This window comes from Orcinus orca, chromosome 12 (assembly GCF_937001465.1).
Source record: "Orcinus orca chromosome 12, mOrcOrc1.1, whole genome shotgun sequence".
NCBI classification, from domain to species: domain Eukaryota; kingdom Metazoa; phylum Chordata; class Mammalia; order Artiodactyla; family Delphinidae; genus Orcinus; species Orcinus orca.
This window is the reverse complement of record NC_064570.1, coordinates 78,657,242-78,675,790: the sequence shown is the minus strand read 5'-3', so window position 1 is coordinate 78,675,790 and position 18,549 is coordinate 78,657,242. Positions and strand designations below refer to the sequence as shown.

The 18,549-nt window shown below is 43.4% G+C and overlaps 1 protein-coding gene across 4 annotated transcripts in view; it reads left to right on the top strand.

Moving 5' to 3' along the window:
• Positions 1 to 18,549, top strand: part of CD109 (CD109 molecule) — a 138,011-nt gene that overhangs the window by 41,130 nt on the left and 78,332 nt on the right. For all 4 annotated transcript variants that reach the window (XM_033428617.2, XM_049695428.1, XM_033428620.2 and 1 more), the window contains 2 exons: positions 6,278 to 6,508; positions 12,416 to 12,541. In XM_033428617.2, coding sequence (XP_033284508.2) covers positions 6,278 to 6,508; positions 12,416 to 12,541 — 357 coding nt within the window. The remainder of the gene's footprint in view (positions 1 to 6,277; positions 6,509 to 12,415; positions 12,542 to 18,549) is intronic.

Genomic DNA, 18,549 nt, shown 5'->3' with positions numbered 1-18,549 from the left:
ATTACTGAGCTTTTTTGGCACGCTCTTAAATTTTGCAGTTGAGGCAAGTGCCTGGCTCACCTCACCATGGTCCCGGTCCTGGAGAAGGGGATAAAGGTATAGTCTATTTCGTAGGGGTTACCTTGGAGGTGAAATGAGATGTGAACACGCTGTAGCATCTGCTACAGAAGTGGAAAGGGTTAATATTTTGTTGAGAGAGTCATAAAACCTGTTTATTAAATATGGTTTGTGAACTAGTCCTGTGTCTCATGGCTTTAATTTGGAAGTTTGTGCTTTTATTACTGTTTTGTTTTGGAGCTTCACACATTTAATGTACAGTCGAATAGAACATAGCATCCACCAAGAGGACAATTTGGTGTACTTTTCTGGGACTAGATGACTGATGACTTTGACCCTGACACTTACGTAAGGTTGACATCTCCCGATGAGCCAGGTTCCCCGTTAACTCTTGAAGGTTACTTATCAAGCACCTTCAGAAACCACATTCATTTTGGGGTTCTTAGAGAATATAGTGCTCCCAAACTGTCCTTTATAAAAATTACTTACATTCTATAGCTATTATGTTTCTCACCTATTTTTAAAAAATATTGATTTATTTACTTGGCTGCATCGGGTCCTAGCTGCAGCATGTGGGATCTTTTATTTATTTTTTAAAAAATTAACTGTGTTCTTCCAGTGTCTTTTTATTTTATTTTTTGATATTTATTTTATTTAATCTTTAAAAAATTTTCGGCTGCATTGGGTCTTAGTTGAGGCACGCGGGATCTTCATTGTGGCATGCAGGATCTTCTGTTGTGGCGCACAGGCTTCTCTCTAGTTGTGGTATGTGGGTTTTCTCTCTCTAGTTGTGGCACATGGGCTTAGTTGCCCCGTGGCATGTGGGATCCCTGACCAGGGATTGAACCTGCATCCCCTTCATTGGAAGGCGGATTCTTTACCACTGGACCACCAGGGAAGTCCCAGCGTGGGATCTTTTAGTTGCGGCATGTGGGATCTTTAGTTGCGGCATGTGGGATCTTTAGTTGTGGCATGTGGGATCTAGTTCCGTCACCAGGGGTCAAACCCGGTCCCTTTGCATTGGGAGCGCGGAGTCTTAGCCACTGGACCACCAGGGAAGTCCCTGTTTCTTACTTATTATTATGTTTGTACTTACCTTACTAACAAATATACTGTTGTAATAATAGAAAGTGGGGTTGGGGGAGGGAAGCCCTGAGCAGGCAGACGTGGGGAAAAAAACCTAATCTTAGTGACAATAAGATGTTAGGCTGCATTAATGTGACCTCAGACATTAGGTGCTGGCCCACCGGTGCCTGTGTCCATAACTCTGTTGAAAAAGTATTACAGTGAGAAGATTAAAATAAATCCTGTGTAATATAATTGTCTGGTAGCAGAAGGGGTTGAGATTTCAGTTCAGGAATCACAGCTCAACGCATAATAACTGTCTGCTTTCCTCAAAGACGTCTGCAGTGGCATGGCCTGGAGTGTAGCAAGTCTGGAAGGGGCAGGCATGTGGGCGGACGAGGGCACTCTGGCTGATTCCCATAATGTGCCTATAAGCTGTACTTGTCCCAATTAGCTACAAATTTGGCTACTATTAGCCTTAAAGTCTTAACCATGTGGAATACTGATCCCAACGTCTTATATTTGTCTTTAATATTACGCCATTTCTATTGTATGTAGATATAGCAATTATTTATTGAAAGATTTACCAGGAGTTATATTTAGGACTAGATCCCTTTTTAGTAAAACAAAATTTTAAAGGCTTAGTCATAAAGTGTCTGGGAAAATTTAATAACTCTTGGCAAAAATAGAAGGTTCTGCATTTTTATGAGTGTTCAATTAAAATAGACCCATCTTTCCAAGTGCTCTTGCATTCTGATGCTTGTAGATGTAATATTTTAAATTATTTTTTAACGTCCTCCTGAAGTTTTGCTATAAAATATGAATATATTGGCTGCATTAAAACAAATATGTTTTTAATATCTAACTGGCTCATTGTTTCTGTTTTTGATACAGTAAAATCAGCCTTCAATAAGGAGTAAAAAAAACAGAATTTACACTTAACATAAAGATTATTGTTTGTACAAAACGTGCTAGAAAAAGTTTCTTTTTATTCTCTTTGTAAGTAAATCCAACTTAAAACGAGGGAGTGGTTTTTAAAATTAACATGCCTAAAAACTTTTTTAAAATTTTATATTGGAATATAGTTGATTTACAATGCTGTGTTAGTTTTAGGTGTGCAGCAAAGTGAATCAGTTATACATATACATATATCTATTCTGTTTTAGATTCTTTTCCCATATAGGTTATTACAGAATATTGAGTATAGTTCCCTGTCCTACACAGTAGGTCCTTGTTGATTGTCCATTTTATGTATAGTAGTGTATATATGTTAATCCAAACCTCCTAATAAAATTAGAATGCTTTTAAAGTTTAATTACTAATATATTTTAAAATAGAAACTATCATCTTAAATTTCTCAGTTTTATTTTGAAAGTTATTTGAAATTACCATTACTTTTGGTAACTGGAGTTATTAGTGAAATAAAGTAGGATAAATACTATTGTGTTGTTTGTTTCCTTAAGACAGTTGATCTTTCAGAGAAGTTGGTTTCAGACGGCCCGGATTAGAATAAGGAATCCATTTATTGTCCATGAAGAACCTTTCTGAACATGCCTCTATCATCTACCCGGAGAGTTTGTGTTTATGTATACACAAAATAGACTTAGCCTAACTGAGAATCAACCGTGCTCAACTCAGATGCTCGTTGATATTTTGTTGATCTAAGCCCTGGGTATTGTGTAACCCCAGACTCTTATTCTGCTGCCGGACAATGTCTGTATATGGGAACTACATCTTTTCCCAGCCCCGTGACCTCAGTTCAACACGTAGGATCCAAAACCTCCGTGGCTAAATAATTGGTTCTTGTGTAAGAGATAAGGAAGTCTCTCGTTAGGGAACCCCTTTATTTCCAACTCTGGGAATCCTTTTTGGTAATTGTGTCCCCCAAGAAGGTGGGAAGCAATTTACCAGCAGAGCTTATATTACCTTCTGGGTCCTCTCCACTGTGGGAAGCAGGTTACAACCCACTGCAGGTCTGGCACAGAGAGAATCTTTCATAAAGGTTGCTTAACATCCCCAGTATTTTCTCCAGTCTCCTTCTCATTATGTCCCTCTACTGTTCCCAATGGATGACCAAGGTCTCTACTGACAGCCAGAGTCCATGGTGACACGCTAAGCTGTGCGGCGATGCCTCATCGTTCATGGGGGCGCACCAGGTCCACTCTGACAAGTCCATATCGTCACCCTAGACTTTCCAGCTCTAGGATTAGCACCGAGGCTCTGAGGATTCCCAAATCACCTAAATTTTACATCGGGAGAGGTGGGGTTTCTAACAGGGGAGTGTTGAAAACGAGAATTAGGGTAAGTGAAAGGAGCAGAAAGATAGTCAGTACCATCTCCTCTTGTGTCAGCTCCCTGAAGGAGGATGGAGTGGGGGACAGAGTAAAATGTTTTGGACACTTTTGTGTTAATTCTAATTTTCTAAGTCTTTGACCTCCTCGTGGTTACTAGGTCTCTTTAGTTTCAGACCTCTGCATCATTAATTTGACGTCAGTCTTCAATCTACTCTCTGTTCTGGGGCCTCTGTGCCGCTAAAAATGATCCAACGATATCCAAATCATACAGAGAAATTCCATCTAATATATTTTTTAAGCATGAACTATTTATAAATCTGTGCTGTATACAAGCAAATGATGTGCTGGTTCCTGGCATATATATTTTCCTGCTTGCGGTATTCAGGACTCTGTTTAAAAGAATCTGAGGACTGAAGCATCATTTGAGAGAATAGAACATAAGGATGCAAGTTCCAGGTTAGATTCTCAGCCCTCTAGGGCGTACACCTTTGGTTCATGTTGAATCCCAAGCACGTAGAGCAACCTGGAGCTCAAAGGTGCTCAGTGAATGTTTATTTATTAAAGGAAAGCAAACATCAGTACTAGAGGTCATTTGAAGGTGATGTTACTGATTGTTTCTCCTAACATTTTACTATGAAAGTATCAAATATCCAAAAAACCTGAAAGAGGTTCGTAGGGAACACTCCTATAACCACCACTGAGAATCTATTGTTAACATTTTACCACACTTGCTCAATCACATATTTATGCATCTCCTCATCTCTCCGTCCATTAATTGATCTTATTTTTAAAATGTATTTCCAAGTAAATTGCAAACACCAGTATTCTTCTCCCTATTTCCTGCTGACCACTGTATTGGTGGTTTGTTACGTTTCCTTCATATTCTTATCCATGTTGCTGGCTTTTTGGTGGCTGCTATTTCTGGAAAATCTCCTTGGAGCTCTCTGTGGACAACTCTTATGTGCAAAATGGAGGCAGAACGTTAGTTTCAGAATCTCAGGTTTATGAATATGAAAATGAACTAAAATTCAGGTGTGCTAGTGATCGATTCTTGTGGAACCTGTTATCCCCAAACTTTGGTGTGACACAGCCATAAACTTTCATTATTTCCCGCAGTTTCTGTGGGTCAGGAATTTGCGAGCCATGTCATCGAGCAGTTCTGAGCTGCCGATGTCATCTGAAGGCTTCACCAGGCCTGGGGGTCCTCAGTAAGGTTGCTCTTCACGTGGCTGGCAGGTGGGTGGTGGCTATTGGCTTCTGTTCCTCCCACTGTTGGCCTCTCACAGGCCTCTTGAGTGTCCTTATCACATGGCAGCTGACTTCCCCCAGAGCTAGGAATCCAAGAAAGAGAGACCCAGGCAGAAGCTATCCTGTTAATGACACAGCCTCATTCTACTCTTGAGAGGCGACTCACTGGGAAATTATGCTCTACCTTTTTTTTTCTTTTTAAATTAATTTTTATTGGAGTATAGTTGCTTTACAATGTTGTGTTAGTTTCTACTGTACAGCAAAGTGACTCAGCTGTACATATACATATATCCTCTTTTTTAGATTTCCTTCCCATTTAGGTCACCATAGAGCACTGAGTAGGGTTTCCTGTGCTGCACAGTAGGTTCTCATTGGTTATCTATTTTATACATAGTATCAATAGTGTATATATGTCCATCCCCATCTCCCAATTCATCCCACCTCCCCCCTTTCCCCCTTGGTATCCATACATTTGTTCTCTACATCTGTCTCTTTCTGCTTTGTAAATAAGATCGTCTATACCAATTTTTTCAGATTTCACATGTATGTGTTAAGGTATGATATTTGTTTTTCTCTTTCTGGCTTACTTCACTCTGTATGACAGACTCTAGGTCCATGCACATCTCTACAAATGACCCATTTTTTTTTACTTTTTATGGCTGAGTAATATTCCATTGTATATACGTGCCACATCTTCTTAATCCATTCGTCTGTCGATGGGCATTTAGGTTGCTTCTATGACCTGGCTATAGTAAATAGTGCTGCAATGAACATTGGGGTGCGTGTGTCTTTGTGAATCGTGGTTTTCTCTGGGTATATGCCCAGGAGAGGGGCTCTGACTTTTGAAGGGAGGAGGGTCAGAGAAATTTTGGACATATTTTAAAACCATCACATGAAGGCTCTTGTTAGAGTAGTATATAGTTCATCCCGGGTTTGAATCTCAGCCAGTGACCTGGAGCAACTTCCTTTACTCTTCCAAGCCCCAGGTTCCTGGTGTGTAAGATGGTATTAATTAGAGCACCCACCGGAAGGATTGTCGTGGGGTAGAATGACACGGTGTGCGTAGGCTGAGTGTGGCTTCTGGTCTGTTCATGCTAGAAGGGAGGATTTCCACTAGTGACAGAAACAGTGAAACAATGGTACCATCAAACTTACCAGGACTGTGACACGATGCACAAGATGCAGGAGGAGAGTGCATCCTAGGACAGGTGAGAGGTCCCGGAGAGGGTATGGCAAGAAAGCAAAGCCTGTGCAAATGTGCCTTTCACCCGAGGCACGGAGGAGAAGGGTATTGTGACCCGCAGTGACTGTCAGTGCGGAAGAGTTTGTGCTTGGGATAGGAAGTGACAAGGTGACTGCTGACAGAGCTGTGGGACGTGGTTCCTGCAGTCCAGGAACCCTGTGGTTTAACTAGAGAGCAAACTCCAGGATGTCGAAAGAGAGAAAACAAATTGTTTAATTTTGGTGGTTAGGAGGAGGGATGCATTTTTCAACGTCGTAATTACTTTTGATAATACTATGTATTTAAAGTTTCAATTCTCACTTACAGTTAAAAACATTTTTGAGGTAAAACAATGAGACTTTGATACATCTGATGTCTTTTTTTCCCCCAGCTGCCTCTGAACAGTGGTGATGAGATTTATGAGCTCCATGTCACTGGACGTGCCCAGGATGAGATTTTATTCTCGAATAGTACGCGCTTATCATTTGAGACCAAGAGAATGACTGTCTTCATTCAAACAGACAAGCCCCTGTATAAACCAAAGCAAGAAGTGAAGTTTCGTGTTGTTACACTCTTCTCAGATTTTAAGCCTTACAAAACCTCTTTAAACATTCTAATTAAGGTGAGTGCCAGACAGAAATAAAGCTGGGGGTTCAAAGCCGTCTCACTGAAGCTCTCTTGGAAGTTCTGCTCACCTTGTTGGTACTGGGATGTCTTAGGATTCACGTGGCTAAGCTTCCCTCCCAAAGTGGGATGGTTTCTCTAGGAAGGGGGATGGTACAGCACTGGGTTAAGGGCTTAGGCTCCAGAGTCAAGCCTGCTTGGGTTCTGGTCCTGGCTTCTTCATTGATTAATTCATTTGTCAAACATTTATTAAACTTCTGTGTCCTCGATACAGAAGGTGAGTCCCTGCTTAAATCGACTTTTCATTCCAGTGGGTAGTGGACAGACAATAAATAAACATACAGATATATACAAAAAGAGTGTGTGTGTGTGTGTGTGTGTGTGTGTGTGAGAGAGAGAGAGAGAGAGAGAGAGAGAGAGAGTGTTTGTGTTTGCTGTTTTCTATAGGGTTGTTAGAGAAGTCCTATTTGAACAGAGACCTATAGGAAATAAAAGAATGAGCCTCCACAAACAGAGGGAATAGCATATGCAAAGGCCCTGAGGTGGAAACTTGTTAGGTGCATTGGGGGAACAAGCTTGCAGTGCACTGTTGCCCAGGAAGTGAGGGGACAGATATTAGGGAGATAAGATCAGGTACAGGTAGGTCAGCTGGATGAGGGGCTATACAGGATTTTCTCGGCTCTGATATGGACTTTGGATTTTACTGTGAGTGAAATGAAAATTCACTGGAGAATTCTGAGGAGAGGCATGATGTGATCTGAGTTAACATTTTAAAAGGATCACTCTCTGCTCTAAGAAGAAGAGGTGCTAGCTCTGTGACCTTGAGGAAATTAATCAACCTCTCTGAGCCTCGGTTTCCTTATTTGTAAAATGTGTAAAAATAACACCTTGTAAAGGTTTTTGTGAGGATTATGTGATATGATTCAAGTAAAGCATTTAGAACTGTGCCTGGCACATAGAACATACTCACTAAACATTAGCTATTGTTGTACTAAGAGCCCCTCTGGCAGGAAATCTTTTGGCCTCTTCTGCCTGAGTACTCTGGCCTCTGGAGGCGGCATGGTTGGCAGACTGAGTGCTTCCAGTGAGGGCCAAGCTGGAGGCAACTGACATCCGGCTGGACCTGGTTTTCTACGTTTAAGCTGAGGAGAGTATTAGACCTTTGACCAATGACATAGAAATAGGGTGACCAGTTTGCTGGGACTCTCTTGATTTTAGTACTGGAAAATCCCCTCAGTCCCAGGACATTGGCTGGCATGGACATACATACACTACCAAATGTAAAATAGATAGCTGGTGGGAAGTAGCCACACAGCACAGGGAGATCAGCTCGGTGCTTTGTGACCACCTAGAGGGATGGGATAGGGAGGGTGGGAGGGAGACGCAAGAGGGAGGAGATATGGGGATGTATGTATACGTATAGCTGATTCACTTTGTTATACAGCAGAAACTAACACACCATTGTAAAGCAATTATACTGCAATCAAGATGTTAAAAAAGAAGATGTGGCACAGGAAAAAAAGTGTTCTGAGGAACAACAGAATGGAAGGCAAATTTAGGCTTTTTAGTTCAGTATCTTCCTATTCTTAGTTTTTGTTGTTGTTATGAGCTAAACAAACACACAAACAAAAATCAAGCAAACATGTGTACCTATAACTTCAAGCCAAGATGTGTTTGTAGCAAATATCACATTGGTTGGCATGTTTCTTGAATGGAACTGGTATTATTTCAGAGTCAGCAGCTCTGTGAACGTCTGCCTTTGCTGTGTTGGAATAAAGCAGGTCGCCATAGTGATAGCATTTCTAAATTCATGGAACTCTCTGAGCAGTTTAGGGATGCCATTCATACTGTCCTTCAATATTTATCCACAAATACTGAGCACTTACTAGATGCTCTGTGTAAATGGAGGATTTAGAAGTGACTGTCTGCCTGTGTCTGGTGGTTACAGTCGATCTGCCTCTTTCTGTCTCAGGCGAATAAAAATCAGCCCTGGATCAATTGTCTGTTGTAAGCGTTAACCCAGAACGAACCCTGCTGATTGTGATTTGTGGATTCTTTGGGTTCCTCTCTCCGATTTTGGACTTGGCCTGTCACATTTGGCTTTCCCAGAAGTGCACAGAGAGCCCTTCCCCTTGCTATTTCTGGTCCTGAGGGATCCCGCTGGCATGGCGGCTGGGTGGTCCCCTTGGCCAGGGCAGGAGAGTTCTACCCGGAACCCACTGTGTTTGGGACCAGTGAGGGAATGCACATGTGGGTGCCGTACTCACCACAGGACTCATGGGTCAGAGCAGTGATGTGAATGCCCACACCCTGCGCTCCTCCATCTGAAAAGAGCCCTTTGGGCCAGGGTTCACCAGACTGGGATGTTTTCTTTTTCTACATCTTTCAGTATGGGACAGGTGGTTTCTTAGAAAAACTTCCCAGAGCAAAGTGGGACTGTAGTGTAACGAGAGCGCCTGACTTGGATGAAATTGTACTCTCTAGCACAGCACCACCTGCAGGCAAGTGTGGAGAAGGCATCTGGGAACTACAGGAGGCCCGCTTTTTGGGGCCCATCTTGCCCAGCCAAGAATGACTGACTGTAGGATGTGGCTAAAATATTGACCATCATAGCATGTTCAGGCATGTTCAGTGTTTTTTTGGGATTATTGGGTGTTTTCCCTGACCCAGTAACAGACCTTCTCAGGAAGCAAAGGGGCTTCAGGGACCTTTTTATGGTGGAATAAACCTCTTCCCCTAATTCTGGCTTTCTGCAGCCAGTCTGTCCTTACACTACGGAAATAAGTGTCTCCAACGTGTGATGTCAGCTGGCACGCTGTTTTCTACCCTGGCTGCTCTTCCTGAGAAGTTGTTGCTCCTGGTATAGGTGAGTGATCTTGTGGGCACAGCTGCTAGCTTGGGGTCTGCCCTGTGCCCGTGCTCTGACACTTTGGCCTGGAGCAGTGGTGGCACCTTATTTAAGTGATTTGATGTCTTTAATTCTGCATGCTAGGCACACACCTTGTGCGTAATCCAGGACTCTGGGGACTGGCAGAAATATTTGCCTTCTCCAGCCAGGGAGTTTATTGCTTGAGGTGGCTGACACAGGCCACCTCAAGGAGGGGCCACTTTCCCAGTGTCTCCAGCCACGTGGCTGTTCAGGCTGTGACAGGGGCACTGTTCATATCATACTTGGCTGTCCTGTGTGCATCCCAGTAGCAGGTGACCACATGCAAATGCTGGGCTCTGCTGTGATGCCACCATGCGTCACCTGTTCAAATCCTCATGTGCTCTGTAAGGACTTCTGGCATTTCTACATTCTCTGTCTCTTCCTTGTGGGTGATATGCCCAGGTCCAAGACAGCCTTGGGAAACGAGGGATTTATCTCATTCACTCCCAGCCCTGCATATCCTCCAGGTCATCGAAGACTTCAGTTTGGATTTCCTTTGTTTGTAGGGTTGTGGGAGAAATGTGTACCTTCACCAAAATAATACATCGGCGGACTATGTACATTTCTCTCCCTACATTTTAAGTGACACTGGGAATTATTATTATCATTTTTTATGTTTGTCAGTGTGATGGAAGAAAAATGGCCTTTCATTGTTTTCATTTGCATTCCCTTAATTCTTAGACAGCATATATTTATTAGCTCTTTGTATTTCTTCATTTGTTTTTGATCCTTTGAGCTCCGTAGCCATCCCAGTCTTGACAGGGGCAGGAGAGCCAGCTCTGACTGCACTGCCTGCCCCAGGGCTTGCCAAGGATGGTGACCTGCTTATTCTTGACCCGCTTGTGGTCTTTGGTTTTTTTAAAAATTTATTTATTTATTTTTGGCTGCGTTGGGTCTTAGTTGCTGCACGCAGGCTTTCTCTAGTTGAGGCGAGCGGGGGCTACTCTTTGTTGCGGTGCGCAGGCTTCTCATTGCGGTGGCTTCTCTTGTTGCGGAGCATGGGCTCAGTAGTTGTGGCTTTCAGGTTCAGTAGTTGTGGCGCACGGGCTTAGTTGCTCTGCGGCATGTGGGATCTTCCCAGACCAGGGATCGAACCCGTGTGCCCTGCATTGGCAGGCGGATTCTTAACCACTGCGCCACCAGGGTAGCCCCCTGGTCTTTGGTTTTAACAATTAGTTTCTGCCTTCCTAGACCACTTCCTACTCAGTTCTCAGCCTTGTACTTACCCCGACTTACACAGTCTCCCCCGCTTGCGGAGGGAGGTTTCTTCTGGCTTCTAATAACCAGGCCAACCCGCTACCTTGAGTCAGAGGATAGAGATTAGGAATCAGGGATGGTGGTGGGATGAATTGGGAGACTGGGATTGACATATATACACTAATATGTATAAAATGGATAACTAATAAGAACCTGCTGTATAAAAAAATAAATAAAATTCAAAAAAAAAAAAGAATCAGGGAAAAAATTAGATCCCAGAGTTCATAATCCAGGGAACAAAGAAACACCAAAACCAAAAAGTAACAGTGGGGCTTCCCTGGTGGCGCAGTGGTTGAGAGTCCGCCTGCCGATGCAGGGGACGCGGGTTCGTGTCCTGGTCCGGGAAGATCCCACATGCCGCGGAGCGGCTGGGCCCGTGAGCCATGGCCGCTGAGCCTGCGCGTCCGGAGCCTGTGCTCTGCAACGGTAGAGGCCACAGCGGTGAGAGGCCCACGTACTGCAAAAAAAAAAAAAAAAAGTAACAATGACAAAAAACACCAAAAAACCCAGATAACAAATGATAACCTTAAACAGTAGTACATGTTAGGGGGGTAATCTCCGGGCGCATTGGGGTTTCTCCAGGGAGTGGCCACTTCTGCCTCTTGGAGGCACGTGTAGAAGGCAGGAAGTTGGAGCTTATTTCACCGTCTGGACAAGGAAGGAAGGGCCTTCAATGCAGCAATGGTAGAGGCCCAGGTGCATGGGCGTTTGGGGCGAACTGCAAACAAGTCTGTATGTTTGGAGGAAGATGTGCGTAGAAATGTAGATGGGGTCCGCTGACTAAGTCTTGTAAACTACGCAGACGAGTGTAGATCTCATTCTGCCGGCAAACAGAAGCCATCGTCACCTGGTGGTCTGATACACTGGTCATAGCGAGTGTTTGCTCATCGCTTGTAATCTGCCAGGAACGGTGTCTGGTGTTTCAGCCACTTTGCCCCAGCCACAGGTTTGTGTTTGGCAGTGGGGAAGATGTATTGGAGGGGCAAGACTGGAGGAGAGAGGTTAGTTGCGATAGTTAGAAAATGGTGGCTGGACGTGAGATGTTAAAGGGACAGAGTTGACAGGGCTGGGATGGGATTGGATGGAGGCAGCGTGCTCTGGGAGAGCCTGGGAAGACTCAGGTGTTCTTCATGCATCCCCTTGGTTAAGCACCCCCATGACACAACTTTTGTTGAGTCAAAAGACACATGGGTTTGAATCCTGAGTTCCATCATGTGTTGGTGCTGTGATATTGGACCAGCTGTTTATGGTCGAGGGCTTACCTAACCCCTCTGGGCGCCCGTTTTCTCAGCTGTAATGGGAGGATAATCCTGTGCTGTAGGGGAATCCTAGTGACTGAATGACGTGTGAGTGGTGGTGATAAGGCAGAGTGCCTTTGATACAGGGGCCTGCTATCCCTACAGCGGGGTTTTCTCTCAGCGACACCACCAGCAGCAGCATAGGTCTGGTGAGGTACACGTTGTAGTGTTTCATGTAGAAGGAAGTACGTGCCAAGATTTAAAAGGTGGAGCAGAGTAAAGATGCCCTCAGGAGAATATGAGAAAAGAAGTAATTTTTATTCATCGTCTTTGGTAGTATAGAGCTGACATTTTCCAAGAACTCCCTCTGTCCCGCACTTTGCATGTGCCTGGGAGGACTGCAGGGCCGTATTCGTAACTAGGTTGGACCCACATCAGACGGGGGGTTTTATGTCGTTAACATGCATGGTTTTTGTTGTAGGATCCCAAGTCAAATTTGATCCAACAGTGGCTGTCAGAACAAAGTGATCTTGGAGTCGTTTCCAAAACTTTCCAGTTATCTTCCCATCCAATGCTTGGTGACTGGTCCATCCAAGTTCAAGTGAATGTGAGTATAAATATATTTTGAGGGGGAATGTTAAAATGTTTTAAATAGGTCCGGTGGGGAAAATATCTCTGAAGTCATTTATTTAGTGAACAGAAAAACATTAATCTGAGTATCTCGATAATTTAAGTGGTTTTATTTTTAACTTACTTTTGTTAGCAATGGGTTAGCCTGTGTTATAACATATTAGAGTTTTAATCATTGTTGTCTTTTTATATAATGCAACGTTTGAAGGTTAAGACATTTCACATTTTAGTATAAAGCTGATTAAATATTTATTGTATTTAGTTATTGCACACATTGAGTATTTTAAAACTAAGTAATGAGTACATAGCAATTATTTGGCAAATCTTATGTCTCAGAGTAATGACTTCTGATGAGAGATTGGTCTAACCTACTTTATCTTTGTTTTAAAAACTCTAGTGACCTTTAGGTCTTTAATCCATTTTGAGTTTATTTTTGTATATGGTGTTAGGGAGTGTTCTAATTTCATAAGGCCAGACACTATAAAACTCTTAGAGGAAAACATAGGCAGAACACTCTATGACATAAATCACAGCAAGATGCTTTTTGACCCACCTCCTAGAGTAATGGAAATAAAACCAAAAATAAACAAATGGGACCTAATGAAACTTAAAAGCTTTTGCACAGCAAAGGAAACCATAAACAAGATGAAGACACAACCCTCAAAATGGGAGAAAATATTTGCAAACGAATCAACGGACAGAGGATTAATCTCCCAAATATACAAGCAGCTCATGCAGCCAACAAACACATGAAAGAATGCTCAACTTCGCTAATCATTAGAGAAATGCAAATCAAAACCACAATGAGGTATCACCTCACACTGGTCAGAATGGCCATCATCAAAAAATCTACAAACAATAAATGCTGGAGAGGGTGTGGAGAAAAGGGAAGCCTCTTGCACTGTTGGTGGGAATGTAAATTGATACAGCCACTATGGAGAACAGTATGGAGGTTCCTTAAAAAACTAAAAATGGAATTACCATATGATCCAGCAATCCCAATACTGGGCATATACCCTGAGAAAACCATAATTCAAAAAGAGTCATGTACCACAATGTTCATTGCAGCACTATTTACAATAGCCAGGACATGGAAGCAACCTAAGTGTCCATTGACAGATGAATGGATAAAGAAGATGTGGCACATATATATAATGGAATATTACTCAGCCATAAAAAGAAATGAAATTGAGTTATTTGTAGTGAGGTGGATGGACCTAGTGTCTGTCACACAGAGTGAAGTAAGTCAGAAAGAGAAAAACAAATACCATATGCTAACACATATATACGGAATCTAAAAAAAAAAAAAGGTTCTGACGAACCTAGGGGCGGGACAGGAATAAAGACACAGACGTAGAGAATGGACTTGAGGACACGGGGAGGGTAAGGGTAAGCTGGGACAAAGTGGCAGAGTGGCATGGACATATATACACTACCAAATGTAAAACAGACAGCTGGTGGGAAGCAGCCTCATAGCACAGGGAGATCAGCTCGGTGCTTTGTGACCACCTGGAGGGGTGGGATAGGGAGGGTGGGAGGGAGACACAAGAGGAAAGAGATATGGGGATATATGTATACATATAGCTGATTCACTGTGTTATACAGCAGAAACTAACACACCATTGTAAAGCAGTTATAGTCCAATAAAGATGTTAAAAGCAAAAGCAAAAACAACAACAAAACTCTAGTGACCGTAACAGCTACATCAGTCTTCTGCTCCCCTATGCTTCGTTCTGCCCAGCTCCCCCGCTTACTTCCTGTATTTGCTGCCAGCTCCCATGGCTCCGAGGTCTAACAGGGCAGGGGCACTAGAACGCCCTCCGTGTCTCTGCCTCGGGTTTTCTCTGGTGCATCACTCTGTGGTGTTTGAAGATTCATTGAATATTTCTAATTTTTTTTTGGAATTTATTAAAATGTATATACATGAGAGCTTTAAAAATTCTATTAGAACAGGGCTTCTCACTTTTGACATTACGGTAAAAAATTCTTTGCTGCGGGGATGTCCTGTGCAGTGTGGGCCGTTTAGCAGCATCTCTGACCTTAACCCACTAAATGCCAGTAGCAGCTGCCCCCTCCCTCCAAATCGTGACAACCAGAGATGTCTCCAGATGTCACCAAGTGTCCCCTTCGAAAAATGTCCTCTCCCTCCTCCTTCGAGAGCCACTTAGTCATTCATTAGCGGGTGGCCTGAGGTAAGATAAAAGTACCAAGTACCTAATAAATTAAAACTTAAAAAATGTTCCTTTAGTTAGCATTTTCGGGGGCCACATTTTAAAAGCAGAACTAGGTCCCCTTAGCACATGTTTTTTGAGCGTCTGCATGAAGACGAGGATCACGCTGGGCTCGTGGAGAGTTTGTGCCACAGAGGAAGTGAGAAAGCGTACAAGGAGTTATGGGGGCTGAGAGCGGGGGTGATGAACGCCGGGGGGACCAGACATTGGAGCTTGTAGGAAAGGCGGACAAAGTAGGTATTTGTGAGACGTAGGAGAGAGGAGGGTTTGTGTCGAGGCAGGGAAGGTGGAGGAGAGCCCTGGGGTCTGGGGACTGGGGAGAACGGAGGGATTGGAGCACGTCGAGGATGCTGGGAGCTGCAGATTAGGAGGCATGTTGTGAGTTTTAAGGAGTTAGGACTATTCTCTGTTCCCACGTTTTGATTTCATTATCATTTCCCCAGGAATCAGCTGTTTGTCCATCCATCCATCCATCTATCCATTCATCCATCCCCCCGTCCATCCCTCCATCTACCATCCTCCATCAAATATGTGTTGAGGGCTTACAGTGCGGTGATAGGATACCAGGAAGCCTAACATCTGATCTCTGTCTTCAAAGACTATTGTGGGGAGGTGACAATTATGACAAAGTTAAGTGACGCAAGGGTGACAGAAGAACACGAGGTGGTGCAATAGCAGAGGACTTGTGAGGCGCTCAGTCAGTGAGGCCCGTCAGGTGCCTCCAAGGAGCGAGTCTCACTCAGGCCGCCTGGGGATAAAGATGGTCTGTTGTCAGCATGAGCGCCTGTGCTTTGGGGCCAGCGGCTTCCTCTGTCCTTGTGGTCGGCCCCATTCCCCTCGCTTCTCTCCAGCCTCTAGGGTGTTCTCTGGTCCAGATCTGGACTGAGCGCACTGGCTTAGCCTAATAACCATGTCCTCAGAGTACTACAAGCAAGCCTCTGCATGGGTGGCTGGCAGCCCGCGGATGGGTCACCGGGTCAGATGTCCATCGCTGGCCCATTCCGAGGCCACCTCTGCACAGTGACCAGGTCTCAGCCTTGTGGGTAGCAGCCTCTCTGGGATTCCTTTGTTCAGTGAGTGGTACACAGAATATGTACCAGGGGAGAGAGGAGACTAGAATAGTGGAGAAAGGCTGGGAGATGTGAGACTGCAGGGTGAAAGAATTACCGGATTTCTCATGTAGTAGTTTGTGGGCTTGACCTGTCCTATTGCTTTAATAGGAAAAAAGATAAATGCGCTTAAGGAAATTCAAGTGCTTGAAAAATTAAAAAAAATTCACAAAATCTGGTCCTTGCCCACCTCTTTGGCCTTGTTAAGGGCCACCCTTACCCTTGAACTCTATGCTTTAGATATATTATTCCTTAAGTTTCTTAAACTCGCCAGTCCGTCCTGTCCCAGAGCCTTCCACGCAGGCTGCTCCCTCTGCCTGGAACCCCGTTTTTCTGCTGTTTTTCTAGCTCCTTGCTTTTGTCCTCAGGCATTATCTTTGATGGCCTAGCGCCTCTGGACGTTTGCGTAGCACACTGTGCTTCTCTTGGTCCATTCCTGTCGCTTGATTGGCAGAACCTGATACGCAGAGTCCGTATGAGGTCGGTAGGCAGAGTCTTGTTCCCCTGTGTTTTGGAGACTTAGCACGGTTCTTTGCACAAGGTAGAAGTCAGTACTTGTTAAATGAATGCGTGAAAGCTATACCATAGTCATTGGTCTTGAACTAAATATAATGTCCCCTTTTCCACATTCTATAAACATCTTTATCTTTTTTTAAAATATATATATTTTTATTGAAGTATAGTTGATTTACAATGTTGTGCCAGTCTCTTGATCACTTTTTTTTTTTTTTTCGGTACGCGGGCCTCTCACTGTTGTGGCCTCTCCCGTTGCGGAGCACAGGCTCCGGACGCGCAGGCTCAGCGACCATGGCTCACGGGCCCAGCCGCTCCGCGGCATGTGGGATCTTCCCGGACCGGGGCACGAACCCGTGTCCCCTGCATCGGCAGGCGGACTCTCAACCACTGCGCCACTAGGGAAGCCCCAAACATCTTTATCTTTTTGAAGACAGGCATATTGATCAGGAACTTATTAGTGGTGATATCATGTTTTTTCCTTCCAGCTTTACTGAGATATAATTGACAAATAAAATTGTAAGATATTTAAAGTGTACAATGTGATGATTTAATATACATATACATTGTAAAACGAGCCTCCCTATGTGATACAATGTGAAGGCACACAACTAAGGGAAAATAAGCCCCGTTATTAAAAAAAAAAAAGACTCCTCCCATGGCCACCAGAGGTCAGTATAGTCAAAGAAATGTTATGACAAGCAAACTGCATCCAGCCTTGGTCTCTGGTTTATCTTTCCTTGACTCCTGCACAGCATTCAAGGACTCTATATTGCTTATTATTAAACTCTTTTCCTTTTAGCTGTGAATAATTATTATGGAGGAAATATATTTATCATTTAAACTATCCACCATTATGGACCATATTTTTATTTTCCCAAGGCAGTGACCATGCTTAGTATAAATTTTAGGGAGGGGAAAATAATTATTTTCAGGAGACTGTTTTGAAATCCCATTTTGTCTCTAGAAAAAATATGGCCTGATTTTAGTATTACTACTGAAGGACAATGTATACAGGACTTACCAGAGCTTTGATTTGTAGTGACACGCAGGTAATCAGAGTGGCATTATTATAAAGCAAGTCTTGATGATTATTATTTTTAAGCCCTCTTAAAGTTAGTAAAATTTAGTAAGAACTCTGACTTTTTTGTGTGCTATTTATGCATATACTTAATCTATATGATTGCATCGGATGGGACTTATTCTTTGCTGCTTTGGGGACAATTACCGTCCCTGCCGGCTCTCCCACACTTTGGTCCCTTCCACGTCTCCAGGCCCTTTTCCATCAGTTCTCCCTTAACTTTCTGGAGCACCAGACCCTCCCTGCAGAGGGAAGGGGTTTATTTTAGCCATAATACCCCTCCACAGACACGTGTTTTACAGAGTTGTTATAGGTCAAGCGGGGAAATGTGCTCTAAGTTGATAATCATCTTACAAATACACCTTGGGAAGATGATTTGTTTTAAAAGTCAGGCATCGCTTGTATTTTCGTTTTTTGTAGTATTTCTCTAGTTGCCTTATCTCTTGACTGGTATCCTTGGTTCTCCCAAATAGTTGCAAATGTTTTTTTTTTCCTCCCTATTTTTTAAAATTGTGGTAAAATATACATAACAGGAGATTTACTGTCTTAACTATTTTAAAGTGTACAGTTCAGTGGTATTAAATACATTCACAATGTTTTGCAACAGTGTTGTGCACCATCCATCTCCAGAACTCTTTTCATCTTGCAAAACGGAAACTCTGTACCTATGAAGCAATAACTGCGCGTTTCCCTCCTTCCAGCCCTGCCCTCACGTCCCCGGCGCCCATCGTTCTACTTTCTGTCTGTATGATTTTGACGACTCTAAGTACCTCATAGAAGTGGACTCATAGAGTGTATGTCTTTTTGTGACTTTATTCCACTTAGTTTAACGTCTTCAAGGCTCATCCAGGTTATAGCACGCGTCAGAATTTCCTTCCCTTTTTAAGGCTGACGCATCTTCTGTTGTGTGTATATTCCGGATTTAGTTGCAAATTTTCTGGCGTCTTTGATTGTAAATTGTATTCCAGGTTACTAGAAGGCAGTTTTAGAGGTTCTTTAAAAGAGAGGCTGGCGCCGGTGTCTGAGCACCAGGCTCCCAGGAGGCAGGAGG